The 21,759-nt window shown below is 33.3% G+C and overlaps 1 protein-coding gene across 7 annotated transcripts in view; it reads left to right on the top strand.

Moving 5' to 3' along the window:
* The window catches only part of CCDC178 (coiled-coil domain containing 178), a 448,169-nt gene that overhangs the window by 129,504 nt on the left and 296,906 nt on the right, over positions 1–21,759 (top strand). For all 7 annotated transcript variants that reach the window (XR_003517014.1, XR_003517013.1, XM_027576648.1 and 4 more), the window contains one exon: positions 12,621–12,804. Coding sequence is in view for 5 of the 7 variants with exons in the window: in XM_027576648.1 (XP_027432449.1) it covers positions 12,621–12,804 (184 nt within the window). In the remaining 2 variants the exon portion in view is untranslated. The remainder of the gene's footprint in view (positions 1–12,620; positions 12,805–21,759) is intronic.

The following is a 21,759-nucleotide window of genomic DNA, read 5'->3' as shown; positions in this document are numbered from 1 at the left end:
GCACAGTACAGAGCCCAACGTGGGGCTTGATCTCACGACCCTGAGATTCTGACCTGAGCCAAAATCAAGAGCCAAATGAACAGAATTCAGCTACACAGAACAACTTGGATGAATCTTGTAATCATAATATTGAGCAAAAGAAGACACAGTAATAGTATATACAATGTGATCCTGTTCAAAAACTAACAAATTTTCATGATGGTGATAGACATCAGGATTGCAGCGCCTATTGGATGGCTGTCACTGGGAGAGCACACATAGGAATTTCTGCTGACAGTGTTCAGTTTTTTCTGTCTGAATGAAGGCATTACTGGTCCATTCACAGTGAAATGTAATAAGGTGTATTCTTTGATTTGCATACTCTTCTTTATAAAAGTTCTACTTCAATAAAATGTTATGTTTAAAAACAGAGATTATTATATAAATTGTTAATTCAGTCCAACAAAAAATAAATTCAATAATTTATTAATCTATTATTGAATTCATATTACATGCATAAAGTTTCTATATATACATGTATATATAAAAGGGAAATTTCCTGCTTTCAGTGAACCCCCAAGGTAATAATTATCATAGAAGCTAAACTTTCTTAGCAGCCTAATAAGTATGATTAGAAAGGCAGGAATGGCTTTAGCTAGCAGGAAATTTTGGAGCTGCAGCTTATTTTAGCCATTAGTGACTTATTACCCGTGATTTTTTCCCCCCATTCGTTTCTGTGGTTTTCTAGAAGTATTCTGCCTTATATGATGATCTCAAATTTATTTAATTATTTTTCCTCTTAGAAATAGGATAGCCTTAGTGATGTTTTACACATAAAGTAAAAAAAGATAAAATGTACACTTTTTGCATGGCTGTATACCCACTACCTTATAAGTGCTTGCAGGTAGGACCTGTCTGTATTTGCCCCTATTATGGAATCCTCATGGACTAATCTAGTCACTAATCTATAGACACGTTGCTGATGTGCATTAAATATTTGTTGAATGGCATTTTTGGTAGAAAATATTCATTTGTTACACACTATACATTATAAGAGATACAAAAAATAATATAAAGGTCAGTTGTTTTCATTATTTCATGGTTAACATCAGAAATAGTTTCATGTATCTTTATTTTTACTTTTGTAGTGATTTTATTATCTCATAGTTGTGGCCAGTAGACTAATATTATAACTTTATGCTTATGACAAGCTTTATAATCAAGGTTTATACTTAAAGAAAATGTAGACCTGAATATCAAATGTATGTTTGTGAGAGTGTATATGTGTTTGTGCATGTGTGTGTGTTTGTGTGTCCTGAACACTTGCTTTATATGAAATGCAGTTTAAGTGTTGGGGATATCATTTAAAGGTATATTCTCCTAGATAGATAATAAACATGTGAAACGATAATTTTTTTATTTTTTTTATTTTTTTTTTTATTTATTTATTTTTTTAAAGATTTTTTCTTTATTTACTTGACAGAGAGACAGCGAGAGAGGGAACACAGGCAGGGGGAGTGGGAGAGGGCGAAGCAGGCTTCCTGCCGAGCAGGGAGCCCAATGTGGGGCTCGATCCCAGGACTCTGGGATCATGACCCGAGCCGAAGGCAGACGCTTAACGACTGAGCCACCCAGGCGCCCCGAAACGATAATTTTTTTAAAATTCAGTCACTGATAACTCTTGTGAGGAAGAAAAAAATGGATAATGTGCTTAGGTGACAGGGCCAGGGAAAGATTGGGAGCTCTGCTTTAGCAAGGACCTTTAGGAATGCCTGTCTTAACCTTTGAATTGAGACTTGAATGAAGAAGACATGCCAGCTTTGAGCTGATCCGGGGAAGAAATATGCAAAAGCCCAGTATTTGGATAAAGATCCTATGTGTTCTGGAAACAGAATGGAGGTCAGTGTTTCCGGAAAATTGTATGTGGGTAGAGTAATTTAAGGAGACCAATGTTGGCAAAGCAGACAGGGCCCAGATACTGCAAGCCCATAAGTGGGCTGTGCTAAAGGAATATAGATGAAAACATTGAATGCATTTAAAGTATCTTAACATTTTATTTTAGAAAGATCCGTTGAGCAGCTTAGCGAAGGATGGACTTTAGTGCATATAGGAAGGATGACAGCTTTTTTGGTAATTCAGAAAAATTATAATGATGACACAGATCAAGGTTTTTTTCAATAAAAATGGTAATGGCTAATTTCAGATATATTTTGGAGGAGGTGCCAACCAAATCTTTTGATAAATGGAATATAAATGTGAGGGAAAGAAATGGTCAGGCTGTTTGCTGAGGTAATAAGGACTTGAGGAAAGTGTGAGGAGGATTTTGGAGAAGATATAATTATGTCTCCTTGGGCCATATTAAATTTCAGATTCTTACTAGCTCTTCAAATGGAAATGAAAAGTAAAAATTAGATACATGGGTCTATAGCACAAAGGTGAGGAAGACATAAATTTTGATTCATAAAATTAAAAGGACAGGATGAAATGTCTAAAAAGAGTAAGTAGATAAAAAAGTAGTGAGAATTTACATTTCCTGCAATGTTGATAATAGAGAATGTAAGACCCTTATAAATGGAGCATAAATAGGATGTACATTCTTTAAATGCCATGTTGTGCTTATGGTAAAGTAAAGGAAACCCTCTGGGACCAATGCAAGGGAAACTTAACAACTTCAAGTTAAATTTTTAGTTGATATTCGGCTGCTCTGAAAATATGAATTGGAGAATAACTTTGCTGATCTTGGTAAACAGGGTAATTAAATTTTAGTGTCTTCACATATAGGCCATGGGCTATGAATCTGAGCAAGTAAGGGAGCGGGATAAAGTAAGGCATTTGAATGGGGAGAGCAGAAAAAAAATATACCCACAAGCAAAGGCAGAGGCAAAGAAAGTGTGTTTGCCTAAGCCTGAAACCTGGATAGGGAAAAACAAGTGAGGACAGTCCGGCTTCTTTTCACAATTTTTTGATATCTTCATTTATGTATACCATCTAGGTGGTCTTAACCAAGAAATGATCATTGTAAGAAATTATCTTGCTTTGATAAATATTCTCTAGAAAAATAAATTGGCTGAAGCCACACAAGATTTTCTCAGATAAAGTAAAGCTTTTAAAGATGAGCTCACAAAATATAAAACAGTAGGGAAAATTCCAACATGAATGAGAATTAGCAGAAATAATCGGCAGTATATTTACACCCCCAATAATTTCAAATGATAGAATAACTCTGCCTAAGTAAGTTTAAAATGGTTAAAGGGAACAAAACAAACTCATAGAACACTATCAGAACGGTTCAGGAAGGTTTGAAAAAGAACCCACCAAAATTGGATTCATTTTGATTAAAGGTTTTATTAATTAAATAGCACATGCAGCTGGGAGGGAAAAGAATCAGTACACTTGGAAACATGTGAAGAGGAACCCAGAATGCAGCACAGAGAACAAAAGAGACAAAACATATGGAAGAAATGTTAAGAATTTTGGAGAAGAGAATGAGAAATAAAAGAAAATGGGAAAGCATTATTCAAAGAGACAGTGGCAGATAACAGTCCCTAATTCTTTAAAGTATGAATCCTTAGATTCAGACATCATAATAAATCCCAAACAAGATAAACTCAGAAAGAAAACTTTAATTTTCTTCATACTATAGGTTACTCATATTGGAAGGAAAAGTTGCAAACATGATGTATTTTATCAAACAAATGTATTCTACTGTGATAATATCTGCAAACCACTTTCCTGCCTCTTTACATTTAAGTGGTAAATGGTACTTCCTCTTTAAGGCCAACACCTCTTTCTCTGCTCTTGATCTTAATCCCTTTTGCCCTGCTCAGGACGTAGTGTTATTCTTATCACTTCTATTTCTGACATCTTCATTACTTTTTTCCTTCAGCCTATATTCATCATTAACCCTCTTCCAAGCTAAAATGAAAGCCTTGCCTTCGTTCTAGTTGTATTTTCGGCAATCATGCAGTTATTTCCCTTACATTCCCATTAAAATTTTCACATAATTAGCAATATTTGCTAGATTATTAACAGTATTTGCTTGACTATTAATCACTTTTTGACACACAGCAGTCTGGCTTTTGAAACTCCCATGCTACCAAAATTTATCTCACTGAAGTTAAAAACAACAATAACAGCAACAACAAACATCTCCCTTTCTAAATCCACTGGATGCCTTTATTGTTATTGTACGTCTTTTTTCCTCCATGTGAACCAAGCATTTGTGTCTATGCTTTCTCTGATGCTATCCCTTTTTGAGATTCAGCATGTCACTCCCTTGGTTCTCCCTTTGTCTATGAAGCTGTTCTCTCTAGCAATGCTACAGTGGCTCATTTATCTCTGCCTGTCTCTAATAGATTAACTCAGGGTTCCAACCGCAGCCCATTTATGTCCTTGGTCTACTTTCAATTCCAGAGATTTTTATCTACTCTCATTATCTTAACATCTGTCATACTTTTCTTTACTTTTTAATCTCTATCCACATCTTTATTTCTCCTGATAGTATCATTTTGACTATCTCCTCTCTCCCCTAGCATCACATCTTGACACCATTACCCATCAAGTTACTTGTTTGAGGCATCATCCTATAAGCCTTTCTACCTGCTTACAGCCAACATCTTACCAACTTCTTTAAGTCTGTCTTTTAAATGGTGCTTTTCTTTCTGTCTGTTTTAATTACCAATGAAATAAATCATGCCCTAATTGTCTCTTAATTGGAATATTAAAATAGGCTTCCAACTAGTCTGCCTTACTCAAATAAAAGTTTCAGAGTCTCCCTCCCGACTATAGCATGAAGTCTAAGCTCCCAGACTGTTAGATTAGACACTTTAATCTGTTACTTGTAAAACTTCAGACTCCTCTTGTACCACCTCTTTCCATGATCTCAATGTTCTAGCCTATTAAAATGCTAATATATCCAAACATATTGTTTTAAGCTTTAATCTTTGTCTGTGGTATTCATCTGACTGAAATTTCCTTCCTTTTCCTCCCCCTCCCCCTTTTCCTCTTTTTCTGGCTTAAAAAATATATATATGATTAATTGATCATTCATACAATAGGTCAAACATTAACTCTTCCCAGGTGCTTTCCCTGTTGGTAATTTATTTTCCCCTATTCCCAAAACAAGGTGGTATTAAATGCTTCTCTTTTTTTTGTTACTGTACTAATGATTGCACCAAGATCTGTTATTTTGAGTGTCTTTTTTCCTTCGTGAGAATATAAATTGGGAAGCTTAGTTTTAATTCATCTTTGTATCCCAGTCACCTAGCATAGCATTTGATATGCAATCAATGCTCATAAGTATTCATTTAACTAACCTCCTGTGATTTCATATATTTTTTGCCCAGGACTTGTCTCACTGTGCACAGTTACTGATGGTTTGTTTATGTTTCCTCTCAGCTAAGCTCCTTGCTTTTAGGCATTGTGCGTGTTTGTGTGTGTCTGTGTGCTTGTCTGTGTTCTTCTCAGTAGGTGTTAAATAAATCACATAATGAACTAATGAAAGCTGAATATAAAAATTTGTTATCCTTATTTCTTTCTTTGCTTCAGTATCTCTGTGCTTCTATTCACTCTGCTATATGTTTGTTCTGATGTCACCTGTGATATCTCATTTTTCTCCAAAGTAATGTTAATGATTATTTACCTTTTTTATTTATCTTTCTTTTTCTCATTGTCTTCCATTTCATTAAACCAGATGGCACTGTAATAAAGATCCATGCTGTTGATACTTTCTGATTAACAAAAAATGACTTATTAAATCATTTGTGTATGTTATTCAGTGTGTATAAGTACAGTGTATATATTATTCTCGATATTTAAACCTGATCTTTGTAACAACCTTAATGGTAGGTATTATTACCCAAATTTCACAGATAGGGAAATTTTTGTGTATGAAACCATCCTCCCATATTACATAAAGAACAATTAGAATTTGATTGTGGGTATATCTGAATCCAAAATTTATGTTCTTTCTCAGAAATACTCCCTCTCTATCTCCACTGGCAAGTCTTGTTTCCTATTTCTGACATGTTATAGCAGACTGTGGACATGACATTTACTACTTCCAAAAAAAAAAAAAAATCAAAGCCTATTGAATTCTCCATCTCTATTTGGCTATACTACTGCTTTCTCAAAAGAGCTCAGTTCTTCTTACTCTTTTATTTTTCATTCTTCCATTTACCTGAATCACCTTCCCCTAATCCCAGCTTCTTTTTCCCTTAAGTCTAAAAATAATAGCCTTTTAAACAAATCACTCATACTCATACATCTATTGAATGCCCTCGTGAAAATTCCCCAAATTTTGACTGATACATATATTCTAAGATTGCACTAGAATACCATCTCACTATTTGATGTCATTTCCAACTGTTACACTATTTGAATAAATGACATAATTAATTCAGTATATGATCTATAGTTCATTTTAAAAATGGCAACATTGAAAGATAGATGTCATATTTCTTAACAGATGTTTGTTCATGACTCTGCATACAAATATTTGCAAGCCCTTTTGGTGATGATAATGATACATCATTGATTACCTTGTAGTATAATGTATAATTAGTAATTTTGTCTTTCAGATAAGCCAGCATCCTTTAGAAATGGACCTTTTACACTTGGGACATTTGACTTGAGCAAGCAACTTTACTTGATTGCTTATTCACATGATAGGCAGGCTTCAGTAACCTAAGTCAAGGAAAATGAACTTTAAGATGATTTGAAATTGATTAACTTGTATTTAGTTTGCTTGAAGTTCACTGTGTGGTGTGAATTTCTATATAGCCATTTTCTTACTTTCAAGCTCTGTAAAATATCTGCTCCTAATGCTCTACTCTACCTCAAGCAAGACAATGTCATTGTAACTGCAGTGATCCAAAGATGGGGTTGATAATCGAGGGAAATGAGCAAAAAAGCTATTGAACACCATAAAGACATACTGGTATATTTTATGAAATGTGTTTATCAAGAGTTAACAAAATAGTGATTTGTTTGTAGAGATAGCAATTAGAATACTATTGAAGTTGTTAAATAGCCTGGAATACTCAGAATGAATCCACAGGGTATTGTGTTTTTCATACTTGCTTAGCTGTATCTTACCAGCCTATTAATTTGAGTTACTTCACAGGAGTATAGAATATGATTTTTTACCAGCACATTTTTCAATGAATATTCTTAAACTATTTTGCTTTTATTTTATTTTTTACTTTTTCAGCTATTGAAAGAGAAAATGCTATATGCACCATTCAAAATTAACTACTCACCAATATTTTAGCCTATTTTAGACATTTTTTAAGGAATTTAAATATTACAAATAAATTGCTCTCCCCGTTTCTATTCTCTCTGTGTCTCTGCAGAGGCAATCAAAACCTGAATTTGGTTTGTATTTAGTACATGCAAGAACTTGGATTCTCAATTTTTAGACCTCCACATTCCCAACAGTCTTTTCTTCCATCTCATACCAACCACCTTCTCTTATAGTTTTACCCTTACATCTTACCATTTCCATTAATGGAGTCACCTCGTGGTCTCAATTTTAAGAATCCACTCTCTCACAACTGATGCCTTTCTTTCCGGCTTACTTACTCTACTATTACCCTCCAACAAGTATTTGACACTTTAAGATGACCAGTCTATTATCCCTACTAATTTTTTATATCCCACCTTTTTGTCCTTCCTTCTTTTTTATACAGAACCTAGTTAATATCTCACCAAAATAAGCATTCATTTAAATAACCTTCAAATTTTATTTCTGTGACTTGAAAAGCCCTATTATTTAACTAAAGCAGGATCCCAACAACTGAATGTGGCTAAAGTAAAATACAGCTGTGTTAATTAATTTCAGCTGGGGTGGATCATGTTTTGGTGGGCCCTAAAGGACAAGAAGATGGGATATAAATAATTAGTAGAGCCCTAAGTGTTATAGAATGTGAGATCTCTTCATGAAGAATACAAGATTATGAATATAGAATTCCCCCAACCAATTCAATGCCACTTGACAAGGATAAATTGTCAGAAAAAGAAAATAGTCTTAATAAATTTTGGTTAAAATATTTTATTTTTACAAACTCTATAAAAAATGTATGACCATTTGAAAACACTGTTAGAGGGGCGCCTGGGTGGCTCAGTCGTTAAGCGTCTGCCTTCGGCTCATGTCATGATCCCAGGGTCCTGGGATCGAGCCCTGCATCGGGCTTCCTGCTCAGCCAGGAGCCTGCTTCTCCCTCTCCTGCTCCCCCTGCTTGTGTTCCCTCTCTAGCTGTCTCTCTCTGTGTCAAATAAATAAATAAATGAATCTTAAAAAAAAAAAAGAAAAAGAAAACACTGTTAGAGACACTAAAAAGACTTTACAAGGGATTGGGGTCAGTTAGAGGCCCTCATATTTAAGCTTCATTAGTACTGCAGTAAATTTACTTCTGAGTAGAACTTAAATTCTATGATTATAAATATCAAGTCAAATTCACCACTACCAAAAAATTTTTAGACAATTCAGTTTTTCTGAGAACTATTTCACATCTTATCACTCTTCATTCCTAATACCCACATCATCCTCATTTTAAAGCTAATAATTTTCCCAAATAATTAATAGAGGACATAGAAGCAATCAAATGAAAATTACCTCTTTCTCTTGATAGGCTATTTGTGTCTGTCTTTACATACTCTGTGTTCCTCTCTATTAACATATGATAACAGAAGCAGCTCTTACATAGGAGTTCCGGTCACCCACACACTTGCCAAATGGATGCCATTTACTCTTTTTTAAAGAAGATTTTATTTATTTATTTGAGAGAGAGAGAAAGAGCATGGGGGGGTGCTGCAGAGGGAGAGGGAGAAGTGATCCCAAGACCTTGACATCATGACCTGAGCCAAAAGGCAGACACTTAACCAACTAAGCCACCCAGGCACCCCTGGATGCCATTTACTCTTACACATTTAGGAGCTTTGCAACTACAATTATCTCCTCTTTCCCATGAATTATCATTATTTCTCTCTACTTTAATAGCATATGAACATTGCATAATATTGCTCATCTTAGAAAAGAAGAAAACACAAGATAAAATAGAGAGAGTCCTGCCTTCCAGCTCTGCCCTCCTATTCTTTATAGCAGATCTTAAGTGCACATTCCTGTTTCCATGAACTCACATTCCATTTTCTATTCAATCCATTCAAACAAGGATTATCTCAAAGTATCATAGTCTAAATCCAAAGTCATTTTTTCTTATCAATTTAAAAGTACTTTCATGATTTCTTTTATTTAGTTTTTAAAAAAATTATATATACTTAAAGTTTACATTTGGTTTTTACCTTCCGAGTTACAGAAATTCCTTATATATTTTGGATATTAACATTTTACCACATTAGTGGTTATCACATAAATGGTTTGAAATAGATTTTCTCTCATTAAGTAGGTTGGCTTTTCAAATTATTGAAAGTTTTCGTTTTGTTTTCTGTACAGAAGCCTTTTAATTTAACATAGTCCCACTTGATTTGTTAGTTTGTTTCCTGTGCTTTTGGTGTCATGTGTGAAAAAAAAAAAATGCCAAGACCAGTGTCAAGGAGAGTCTTCCCTATATTTCTTCTGGGAGTTTTATAGTTTCAGTTCTTGTATTTAAGTCCTTAATCCATTTCAATTTAATTTTGTAAGTGGTGTAAGATAGGGGTCCAGCCAATTTAATTCTTCTGCATGTGGCTGTCCAGTTTTCCTAACACCATTTGTTGAAGAGATGATTTTTTCCCCCATGTGTGTTGCTGACATCCTTGTCAAAAGTTTTTTTCTGGGCTCTTCATTCTGTTTTATTTGTATATGTGTCTGTTTTTTATGCCAGTATCATACTGCTTTGATTACTATGGCTTTATAATATTGTTTGAAATAAGGAAATGTGATACCTCCAGGTTTGTTCTTCTTTTTCCAGATTGCTTTGACTATTTGGGGTCTTTTGTGGCTTTGTGCAAATGTTAGGATTTTTTTTCTATATCTGTGAAAAATGCCACTTGAATTTTAAAAGAGATTCATTGACTCTCTAGATTGCTTTGGGTAGTATAGACATTTTAACATTATTAAATATTCCAATCCATAAACACAGGATATCTTTCCATATCTTTGTCTTCCTCAGTTTCTTTCATCAGTGTCTTATGTACAATGTCAGTGTATAGATCTTTCATATCCTTAGTTAAATTTTATCCTACATATTTTATTATTTTTTGATGCCATTGTAAATGAGATTGTTTCACTTTTTTCAGATAGTTCATTGTTTATATATAGAAATGCAACAGGTTTTTGTATATTGATTTTGTATTCTACAACTTTACTGAATTTTATGTATTAGTTCTAACAGTTTTTTGGTGGAGTTTTTTAGGGTTCTCTTTATATAAGATCATGTCATCTGCAAACCGAAAATTTTAACTCTTCCTTTCTAATTTGGATACATTTTACTTCTTTTTCTTGCTTAAATACTCTAAGACTTCCAGTACCGTGTTGAAAAAGATACGGTAAGAGTGGGCACCTTTGTCTTGTTCCTGATCTTAGAGGAAAAACCTTCAGCTTTTTACACTGAGTGTGATGTTAACTGTAGGCTTGTCATATGTGGCCTTTATTATGTTGAAATACATTACCTGTATATACAATATTTTGAGAGTTTTTATCATAAATGGATGTTGAATTTTGTCAAATTCTTTTCTTCTTCTATTAACATGGTCATATTTTTATCCTTAATTCCACTAAAGTGGTGTATCACATTTACTAATTTGCATATTTGAACCATCCTAGCTTCCCAGAGATAAAGCCCACTTGATAATGATGTATGATCCTATTAATTTGTTGTTGAATTCAGATTCCTAGGATTTTGTTGAAGATTTTTGCATCTATATTGATCAGGGATATTGGCCTGTAATTTTCTTTTCTTGTAATCTCCTTGTCTGGCTTTGGTATCAAGGTAATGCTGGCCTCATAAATTGAGTTTGGAAGCTTTCCCTCCTCTTAAATTTTTTAGAAGAGTTGGAGAACAATAGGCATTAATTCCTCTTTAAATGTTTGGTAGAATTCACCAGTAAAGCAGTCAGGTTGGGTCTTTTTTTAATTAAGAGTTTTTGATTACTGGTTCGGTTTTCTTATTCATCGGTGATCTGTTCAGATTGTCTATTTTTTCATGATTCAGTCTTGGTAGATTGTGTGTTTCTAGGAATACATTTCTTCTGGGGTATCCAATTGGTTAGCATATAATTGTTCATAATAGTAGTTTCTTTGATCATTTATATTTCTGTGTTATCAGTTGTAATGTAGCCGTTTCATTTCTGATTTTATTTATTTGAGTTTTCTTTTTCTCTCTCTCTTTTTAATGTAGTTAAAGGTTTGTCAGTTTTTACATATTTTTTTTAAAAACCATTTTTTTTTGTTGGTGATCTTTTCTATAGCTTGGTTTATTGCATTTGTTTCTGCTCTGATTGTTATCATTTCTTTTCTTCTAACTTTGGGCTTAGTTTGTTCTTACTTTTCTAGTTCTTTGAGATGTAAAGTTAGGTGGTTTGAGATTTTTTTTTTAATGTACGCACTTATTATTATCAATTTCCCTTTTAGAACTGCTTTTTGTATGTTGTATTTCAAATTTTTTTCATTTTTTCTTTACCCATTGGTTGAGTTCTTGGTCTCTAAGTCTTTTCTTCCCAATGCTGTAGCTTTCTAAAAACCTATAGCCTTCATCAGTACGTTGGTTCTTTCACAAACAAGTACAACTGATAGAAACCCCTGCTGTGATGCAGTGAACCTTGCCCAGGTAACACATACCTTCAGCTAGTTTCTGGCTGATTCTCCTCCACTTTTATTTTGCTTTCCAGTTTTATTTCTATTCTATAGAGGTGGTTACCTCATTTGTGAATGTAGCTATGTCTTATTTTTATTTTCTTCTTATCTTGTATGCCTCAATGGTATGTATCTGGAAAAAGGTGGTATCCAATCTAATGTCTTACTTTTTCCCTCTATTAACTCTTTCTTCTTAGCTATTGGTTTTCTTTTTGGTTTTTTGTTTGTTTTTTAAAGATTTTATTTATTTATCTGAGAAAGCACAAACGGCAGGGACAAGCAGAGGGAGAGGGAGAAGCAGACTCCCTGCTGAGCAGAGAGCCCAACATAGGGCTGGATCCCAGGACCCTGAGTTCATGACCTGAGCCGAAGGCAGATGCTTAACCAAATGAGCCACGCAGGCGCGCCTGGTTTTCTTTTTGAAAGTTTTGTTTTACTTACTAATTTTCTTTTGTTAAGTTTTGTTTCTCTTTTTCATGGACTGCATTTTTCTCCTATTTGATTATTCTTAATAGCAATGTTATATAGGATTAAGGGATGGATTGATATAGAAAGAATAAATGCTCTGAAAGCTGAACATTTGAGGTGTCCAAGCCTTTTTTATTGATATCCTTCTGAGGTTGAGCACAGCTTGACAATTAAGAGTAGCCAACAGGAAAAGCAGGAAAATAAATAGAATTTTGGGTCATATTCTTTGTATTCAAGTTTTAGTTAAGTATCTGGTTATTTTATATTTTTGGCAACATTTAAAGCATGACCTTATTCCTTTTTTACTATTATTAAATATATTTGCCTCAATATATACTCTTTTGGAATAATCATATCAATTTTTTTGTTTTGTTTTTTACAGTATAAAGAAAAAAGCAGAGTTTGAGTCTGAAATCCAATCTTCGATGAAACTAAGGTCAAAAAATGATGAATTTCTTAAACAATTATACAGGGAAGCTTATCATCTTGGTGCTATTTTCCACCTAACCAAAGTTAAAACAGAGGAATTAGAAGAGAAAATAGCAGAAGTGAGAAGAAAATTCAAGGTTTGTATCTCTGTGTTCTGCTTAGTTGTAAAAAACGGTAATTAACCTCAGTTTTATTGATTTGTTGATGGTAGTTTGATTTTAATTTAAGTTATAATAGCCTTTTAAAATAATTACTCCTTCTAACAAATCTGAATAAAATCATTTCTCTTCAGACGCCCAGCATGAATAGAAGAGGAATGGGGCTCAGTGTAGCTAATCAACATTTAACGTCTGCTTTTTGCTATTACTGACCATAAACTACCTGGATCACCAGAAGAATGGTGCTTGGTTTAAACTCATCCTGTGTATCTAATGTATAATAATAGTTCCTGCCTATGGGAAGAAGCGTTGCTGGGAAGTGCCCTCGCACCTTACTAATATAAGAAAAGGGATTACCTACATCAGGGCTGCAAGTTACTGGATTCCTGAGCACCAAGCAATGCTTAGTAGACCACAGTGTTTCCACAGAAACAACTGCTCGTAGGCCACAAATCTATTCCTAAGTGAGAAACATGATGAATAGCCACCCCCTGTCATTTGGTATAGACACTAGCAAAGTCAACTCCATTTTGCCACACATAAAGGACCACTTTAACAGGCTACTTCTGTCCATCACACATCATATTCACACTCCTCCCATCTTTAGCATTTACTTATTGAATACTTATTATCATACAATTGTTTGTAAAATTCAGAATCTGTGTTCTGTGTTCAGTGAAGACTTTCTCTTGTGCTTTCTAAATTTAGGACACTTAGATTGTCTTCCAATAAATGTTTCTATACCTGAGAGACTAGGATTTTGTTCCCACATTGAATCCAGCTGCTCGATGGACTTGGTGTATTTTACCTCTATCCCTTCCCATGGATTACTTAATGGGTTTTTTATGCCATATATGTTCCAAAATTAGTATGATAGAAACTATATGTATAGTAAAAATTAACCTCAAAGTTATTTCATTTTTTTATCTTTATTTTTTTAAAGATTTTATTTATTTGACAGAGAGAGAGAGACAATGAGAGAGGGAATACAAGCAGGGGGAGTGGGAGAGGGAGAAGCAGGCTTCCTGCTGAACAGGGAGCCTGACGTGGGGCTCGATCCCAGGACCCTGGGATCATGACCTGAGCCGAAGGCAGACGGTTAACCACTGAGCCACCAGGCGCCCCCACCTCAAAGTTATTTTAAAAATATAAAGCATGTGATTATACATATGGTTTAGCATATATAATAACCCAGTAGATGTTGTTTTATCTTATATTATATTAAAATTATATTCTTTAATTTTTTGTTAGTCTGTGTTTCTCAATGGCCAATAATTAATTTTTTTTTTCCACTGAGGATATCAGTGAAGACATCAACCCCTGATTTGGTCACTTAACAATGTTTCTTAATTTTTTCAGTTGACAGGAAACCTTTGTTCACATATTTATCTCATAGCTGTCACAACCTGCCTTCAGTTCTTCAGCTATATGGCTTCACTAGCCCGAGGCACTCATCTATTAAGAAGGATGTTATATTGAATTGTTTATTTTTTTTTCTAAGTATTCCTGATGCCATAAAATACAGTTTATAGGTTGAGTGCAAATTTGATGTAACTCCACTGTTCTTGCTTTACCAACCTAAGGCAAAGTGTTAAGTGTCCCCCTGGTTTTATTCAAGCAAAATTGAAGAAAGTATTAATCAGGTCCTTTCCCTACCCTTTAGTAGCTAAGACATAGAAAAAAGCAACAGAAAGAAATTATGCATTTTAGGAAGTAATTCCCCATTACTAAACACTTAAACTAATCTCTGAGCTGAATATATAGGGGATTAATTTTCTTTGATGTATCTGTGTCAGAGTGGTAATGAATTAAAAATAAATTTCTAGATAGTCCTTAGATAATTCAGGTTTGGAGTAATTCAGGTTTGTAGTTTTGCCTTTGTAATGACCCCACTGTCTCTCATTGACTAAGTAATAAAAATCTATTTAATTTTCTGAGTCTTGGCATCATGTTTTTCTTGCAGGTAACTTTGTATATTTGTTGGTTCTGCCCTTAATTCATGTCTTCTAGAAATTATAGCATTACCACATCTGAGCTAGCTTTGAGAAATAACCTTTTGAAACCTTAGAGGTAAAATTTCTGAGTTATGTTTCCTCAAATTAATGTACCCGTACAATCCTCAGTAAGACTTAGGCAGTCTTAGACTAGAAGCAACCCTGAACAATCAAGATATTTGGCAGTTTCTGGAATTTTCCAGCTATTACAGATAATTAGTCCCAATTTTTTCATACCTTCAATCCCAATAACTCACCTATTCAGAAAAGGCACAGTTAGCTAAGTCCCAGGATGAAATTATCCACAGGGATAGGAGATAAGTCAATAAAAAGGTAGTATGTATTCAATTATGGTATTGACAGAATGAACAGAAAATCATTCAGTGTTGTCTGAAGAATGTAATACCATAACAAGAAAAATCTTGAAAGCTTATCAGATATTAAGTACTTCTCAATGTTTAAATAGAAGGTTTTTGTGCAAGCTGCAGGAATTTGGAGGGTTTTTTGAACATACTAGAATTTTGGTGGAAAAGAAGAACATCAGGCCACTCTAGTTCTAGGTTAAAAATCATAGTACTAGAACTAAGTGAAACTTAGTAGAAAAGAAGAAAGGAAGTAGAAAGGAAGACAGTTTTCTGCAAGCCTACTGTAGGCTACTCTTTATATATGTTAATTCACTGTGCATAATACTGTGAAGGTGTTATTAATTTGTTCATTTTGGGGTGAAATGATTTGCCCAAAGTAGCATAGTTTTTAGGTAACTGTAGAATTTGGGGACAAGGTTTTCTGATGCTGGAGTTGATATAAACTAGTCAGTCAGACACTAAGAAGATATATACTCCAACCAAAAAAGATTCATTCAGGCTCAAAATTTCAAAATAACCATATTAGGATCACCTTTTAGACTTTATTTTTTAGTATTAGGGTCCCCACAAAATTGAGAGAAGATACAGAGATTCCCCATATACCTCTGGCCCCCACACATGCATAGCCTCCGCCATTGTCAACATCCCCCACCAGAGTGGGACATTTTTTACCAAGGACTAACCTATATTGGATAATCGTAATTACCTAAAATTTATAGTTTACATCACAGTTCACTCTTGGTGGTGGTGTGTACATGCCTAGATTTTGAACAAATATATAACAATATGTATCCATCATAGTAGTATCATACAGAGTATTTTCACTGCCTGAAAAGTTCTTAGTGCTCTACCTGTTCATCCCTTCTCCCTCTGATGGCAACTATGGCAACCACTGGCATTTTACTGTCTCCATAGTTTTGCCTTTTCCAAAATATCATATAGTCGGAATCATATAGTATATAGCCTTGTCAGATTAGATTGTTTCACTTAACTAATATGCATTCAAGATTCCTTCATGTCTTTTTTTTTTAAGATTTTATTTATTTATTTGACAGAGAGAGACAGCTAGAGAGGGAACACAAGCAGGGGGAGTAGGAGAGGAAGAAGCAGGCTTCCCACGGAGTAGGTAGCCCGATGTGGGGCTCGATCCCAGGACCCTGAGATCATGACGTGAGCAGAAGGCAGCAACTTAACGACTGAGCTACCCAGACGCCCCTCCTTCATGTCTTCATGGCTTGATAGCTCGTTTCTTTTTAGTACTGAATAATATTCTTTATCTGGATTGCCATAGTTTATTTATGTATTCACCTATTAAAGAGCATCTTGGTTTCTTCCAAGTTTTGGCAGTTATAAATAAAGCCACTATAAGTATCCATGTGCAGGTTTTTATGCGGACATAAATTTTCATCTCCTTTGGGTATGAGTGAAGGAACATGATTGCTGGATCTTAGTATGTATTTAGTTTTATAAGAAACTGCCAAAGTGTCTTACAAAGTTACTGTACCATTTTGCATTCCTACCAGCAATGCATACATCCTTACCAATAGTTGATGTTGTCAGTGATCAGGATTTTGACTGTTGTAATACCCATGTAATGATATTTCATTGTTGTTTTTTAATTTACATTCCTGATGACAGATGATGTATAGCATCTTTTCATATGCTTATTTGCCATTGTATATCTTATTGGGTGAGTTGTATGTTAAGTTCATTACCCCTCCCTTAAAGTACTCTCTACACCCAACATGGGGCTTGAACTCACAGCCCCAAAATCAAGAGTCCCATGTTCCACTGACTGAACCGGCTAGGTGCCCCAACATCTTTAGCCCCCTTTTTAACATATTGTTTTCTTACTGTTGAGTTTTCAGAGTACTTTGTATATTTTGGATAACAGGTCTTTGTCAGATTTGTCTTTTGCAAGTATTTACTCCCAGTTTGTGGTTTACCTGCTCATTCTCTTGACTATGGCTTTCATAGAGCTGAAGGTTTTAATTTTAATGAACCCAGCTTATCGATTATTTTTTTTTCACAGATCATACCTTTGGTGGTGTATCTAAAATGTTATTGCCATATCCAAGATCATCTAGGTTTTCTTTTGTTATCTTCTAAGAGTTTTACAGTTTTTTAATGTACATTTAGGTTTATGATCCATTTTGAGTTAATATTTGTAAAAGGTATAAAGTACATCTAGCTTCATTTCTTTTTGCATGTGGATGTCCGGTTGTTCTGACATCACTTGTTGGAAATATTGTCTTTGCTCCATTGTGTTGTCATTGCTTTCTTGTCAAAGATCAATTGATTGTATTTCTGTAGGTCTATTTGTGTATTCTTTTACCAGTGCTGCACTGTCTTGAATAATGTAGCTTTATAGTATGTTTTCATGTTGAATGTGTTTACACCTCTTCCTTTTTTCTTTGTCAATATTGCATTGGCTATTCTGGGTCTTTTACCTCTCCTGATAAATTTTAGAATCACTTTGTCGATAGCCACATAATAACTTGATTAATATATCCTAATAACTAGGATATTGGTAGTAATTGAATTGAATCTACAGATTCTGTTAGGATGAACTGACTTCTTGACAATATCGAGTCTTCCTATTGTTAACATAGAATATCTCAACATTTATCTAGTTTTTTTTTATTTCATTCATCAGAGTTTTAGAGTTTTCCTTATATAGATCTTATGCATATTTTATTAGATTTAGAGTTAATTATTTCATTTTGGGGGAACTGATATGAATAATCATTGTTTTTAATTTATAATTTTACTTGTTCATTGCTAGCATATAGGAAAACAATGGAAGATTGTTTATTCACATTGTGTCCTGCACCTGTACATAATTGCTTATTATTTCCAGGGGTACTTTTGTTAATTCTTTTGGATTTTTAAATATACAGTCATGTCATCTGTGAACAAAGGCAGATTTATTTATTCCTTCCAAATCTGTATATTTTTTACTTACTTTTTTTATCAATGTATTTCCAAGGTTTTCCAGTTCAATATTGAAAAGGAATGTTGAGATAAATCATCCTTGCCTATACCTGATCCTACTGGAAAAGCTTTAGTTTCTCACCATAAACTTTTATGTTAGCTGTAGATTTTTTGTAAATATCCCAACCCCCTCCCTCCCACATACACATTTTAGCTTCAGTAATGCTGGTCTTACAGAATGAGTTAGGAAGCATCCCTCTGCTTCTATCCTCTGAGATTGTAGAGATTTAGTATAATTTCTTCCTTAAATGTTTGATAGAATTCACTAGTGAACCTGTGTGGGTCTGGTGCTTTCTGTTTTGGAAGGTAAATAATTATTAATTTCATTTCCTTAATAGCAGCATATTTAGATGATCTACCTCTTCTTATATGAGTTTTGGCAGATTATGTCTTTTAAGAAATTGTTCCCTTTCATCAAATGTATCCAGTTTTTCAAAATAGAGTTTTTCATAGTATTCCTTTACTGTTCTTTCAATATCCAAAGGATCTGTAGTGATCACTTCTTTCTTTTCTGATATTAGTAATTTGTGTCCTCTCTCTTTTTTTCTTACTTTATCTGGCTTCAGGCTGATCAATTTTATTGATCTTTTCAAAGAACCACATTTTGGTTTCATTGATTTTTTTCCCTGTGATTTTCTGTTTCCAATTTCATTGATCTCTGCTCTTAATTATTACTATTTCTTTTCTTCTGCTTAGTTTTGATTTAATTTTCTCTCCTTTTTCCAGTTTTTTAAGGTTGAAATCTAGATTATTAGTATTACATCTTTCTTCTTTTCTAATATATGCTTTCAGTGCTATAAATTTCTCTTTAAGCACTGCTTTTGCTGTATCCCACAAATTTTGATAAATTGTGTTTTTGTTTTTATTTAGTTCAAAATATTTATAAATTTTTTTAAGATTTATTCCTTAGCCATATGTTTTTTAGAAATATGTTGTTTAGTCTATATATTTTGGGATTTTTCCAATAAACTTTCTATTAATTGATTTCTAGTTTAATTCCATTGTGGTCTAAGAGCAAATGTATGATTTCTAGCCTTTAAACTTCGTTTAGGTGTTTAGGGATTACTTTTAATGCTAGAAAAAGACAATCTGTTATGTCTTTACAGTGTTCTAGGGCACAGTAATCTGATCTATAACTTTATACTTTAGAAGGTTATGATTTTGCTTGAGTTCTTTTTCAAGTATTTATAACAACCCTTAACTCTTCTTTAGAGAAAAATCTTGGCCCTCCCCTCAAATACTATCTGTTAATCTCTGAGATAAAGCTTATATAGGACCTTCATCTGAGCAAAGTAAAAATCAAAACCTTCTAAAAAACTTTCTCAGAGGTCATAAATTTTACCACTTCAGGCCTTCTTAGAGAATGTCCAGTTCAATTAACAGTAAAATAGCTTTAATAAGCCAAAATGTGATTTGTGTACTATACAGCTTCTATCATGATTCTGATTGAGACTGATGATATTTTAAAATGGTTAGAAAATGGACATTCTAATAATTTATTTATTTTGATTCTTGAGGATTTATACCTATTAGTAAAATATAAAGTGTATTATATTGACCCATGTACAGTAGCTTTTATTGAATTTTAAGTTGATATTACATCCTTGACTTTTAACAGAAGTTGGTGAAAGTAATGGTCAAAATGGATTATTGCTGCTTGATTTTTTTAAATTAATGAAAGAGGTAGTCATATTGTTCAAGATGGTCAAAAACTTATGCACTTAATTTATGTTAGATTTCAGAACGAAGAAAAAACTTTTCTTGATAAAATTATATTCCTTCTCTCTTAATAATTGGCAGTCTCTAATGTTTCATGTTTCCTTCTGGTTTAAGCAGCTCAGAAACTCAATCATTTATGCTATAGATTGCAAGCACAGTCACTCTTCTTTATCTCTTTCTGTGTTCCATATTAACAGCTTTGATCATGTACTCTTTTACTTTTGTTTCAGTGTTTTTATTTTATTTTTATTTTTTTAATTTTTTATTGTTATGTTAATTACCATACATTGCATCATTAGTTTTTGATGTAGTGTGTTTCAGTGTTTTTAATTTACTAAGATTCTTCCCTAGTTCTGTGAAAAATACTGTTGGTATTTTGATAGGGATTGCATTGAATTTGTGGATTAGTCACTTTGTGTAGTATAGATATTTTAACAATATTAATTTTTCCAATTCATGAGCAAAGTATATCATTTCATTTGTGTTGTCTTCACTTTCTTTCGTCAATGTCATACAATTTTCAGAGAATAGGTCTTTTAGTTCCTTGGTTAAATCTATTCCTGATATTTTATTGTTTTTGATACAATTTTAAATGGGATTGTTTTCTTAATTTCTCCTGCTACTTTATTATTAATATATAGATATATATCAGATTTCTATGTATTATTTTATATCCTGCAAATTTACTGACTTCATTTATTAGTTATAATAATTTTTTGGTAGAGTCTTTAGGGTTTTCTATATATAGTATTATGTCATCTGCAAATAGTGATAGTTTTACTTCTTCTTTAACCAATTTGAATACTTTTTATTATTTTTTTGTTGTCTGATTGCTGCTGCTAGGACTCTCAGTACTATGTTGAATAAAAGTGGTGAAAGTGGACATCCTTGTCTTGTTCCTGATATAAAGGAAAGATTTAAATTTTTCACCATTGAGTATGATGTTAGCTATTGGTTTGTCATGTATTTATTATTATGTTGAGGTATGTTCCCTCTAAACCTATTTTGTTGAGAGTTTTTAATCATGAACAGATGTTGGATTTTGTCAGATTTTTTTTCTGCATCTGTTGAGATGATCAAATAGTTTTTATCCTTCAGTTTTTGAATGTCATGTATCATGTTGACTGATTTGTGGATATTAAACCAGTATATGTAGAGAACTTTAAATACAATTGTAATCTATAGTTAATTAACATTATTTCTAAAAACAAGGCTTAAAGAAAATCACTAGATAATAAAGATGAACAAAGGGTACAAAGATGCATGTTAAGTATGTTTATACTAGTAACAAAATAGCAATAAGAAAATATGCTCCAAGAGGACAAGGATTGTTTGTTTTGTACACTGGGGCATCTCAATGCCTAGAACAGTGCTTAAAACAAAGTAGGTACTCAGTAAATGTTTATGGAAAGCATGAATACATAGTTAACATATAATGGGAAAACAATACACAAAGTTTACAGTAATAGATAGTTGTTAAACTGTGTGAGTACAAGGATAAATTGTAAATTCAGTTTTTAATTTTAAAAAATTGGACTTTTTTTAGTGGCTCAGAAAGATCTTAGTAGGCTGACTCTACCAACATAACAACTTTAATGCCTGGACCTAAAAAGGAATACACCAAAAAGTCACAATGCATATCTTCGGGTTTGTGGATTTAGGTTATTTTAATTTTACTTTTTGTAATTTAAAAATTCTTCTACAAAAAAAAAAAACTATGTTTTTTTCATAGAAAAAGAAAGATAAAATAGTACCTTTGTGTTTATTTTTAGAAAGAATCAGTTTGGGCTGCTACCTGGACTTTTTGTTAGGATCTTGGCCACTACACAGTCTCTCACAATGTAGAGCCAGAGCTGCTCTGT

This window comes from Zalophus californianus, chromosome 14 (genome assembly GCF_009762305.2).
Source record: "Zalophus californianus isolate mZalCal1 chromosome 14, mZalCal1.pri.v2, whole genome shotgun sequence".
Lineage (NCBI taxonomy): Eukaryota > Metazoa > Chordata > Mammalia > Carnivora > Otariidae > Zalophus > Zalophus californianus.
Note: the sequence above shows the minus strand (reverse complement) of the source record. Positions and strands in the feature narration are given on the sequence as shown.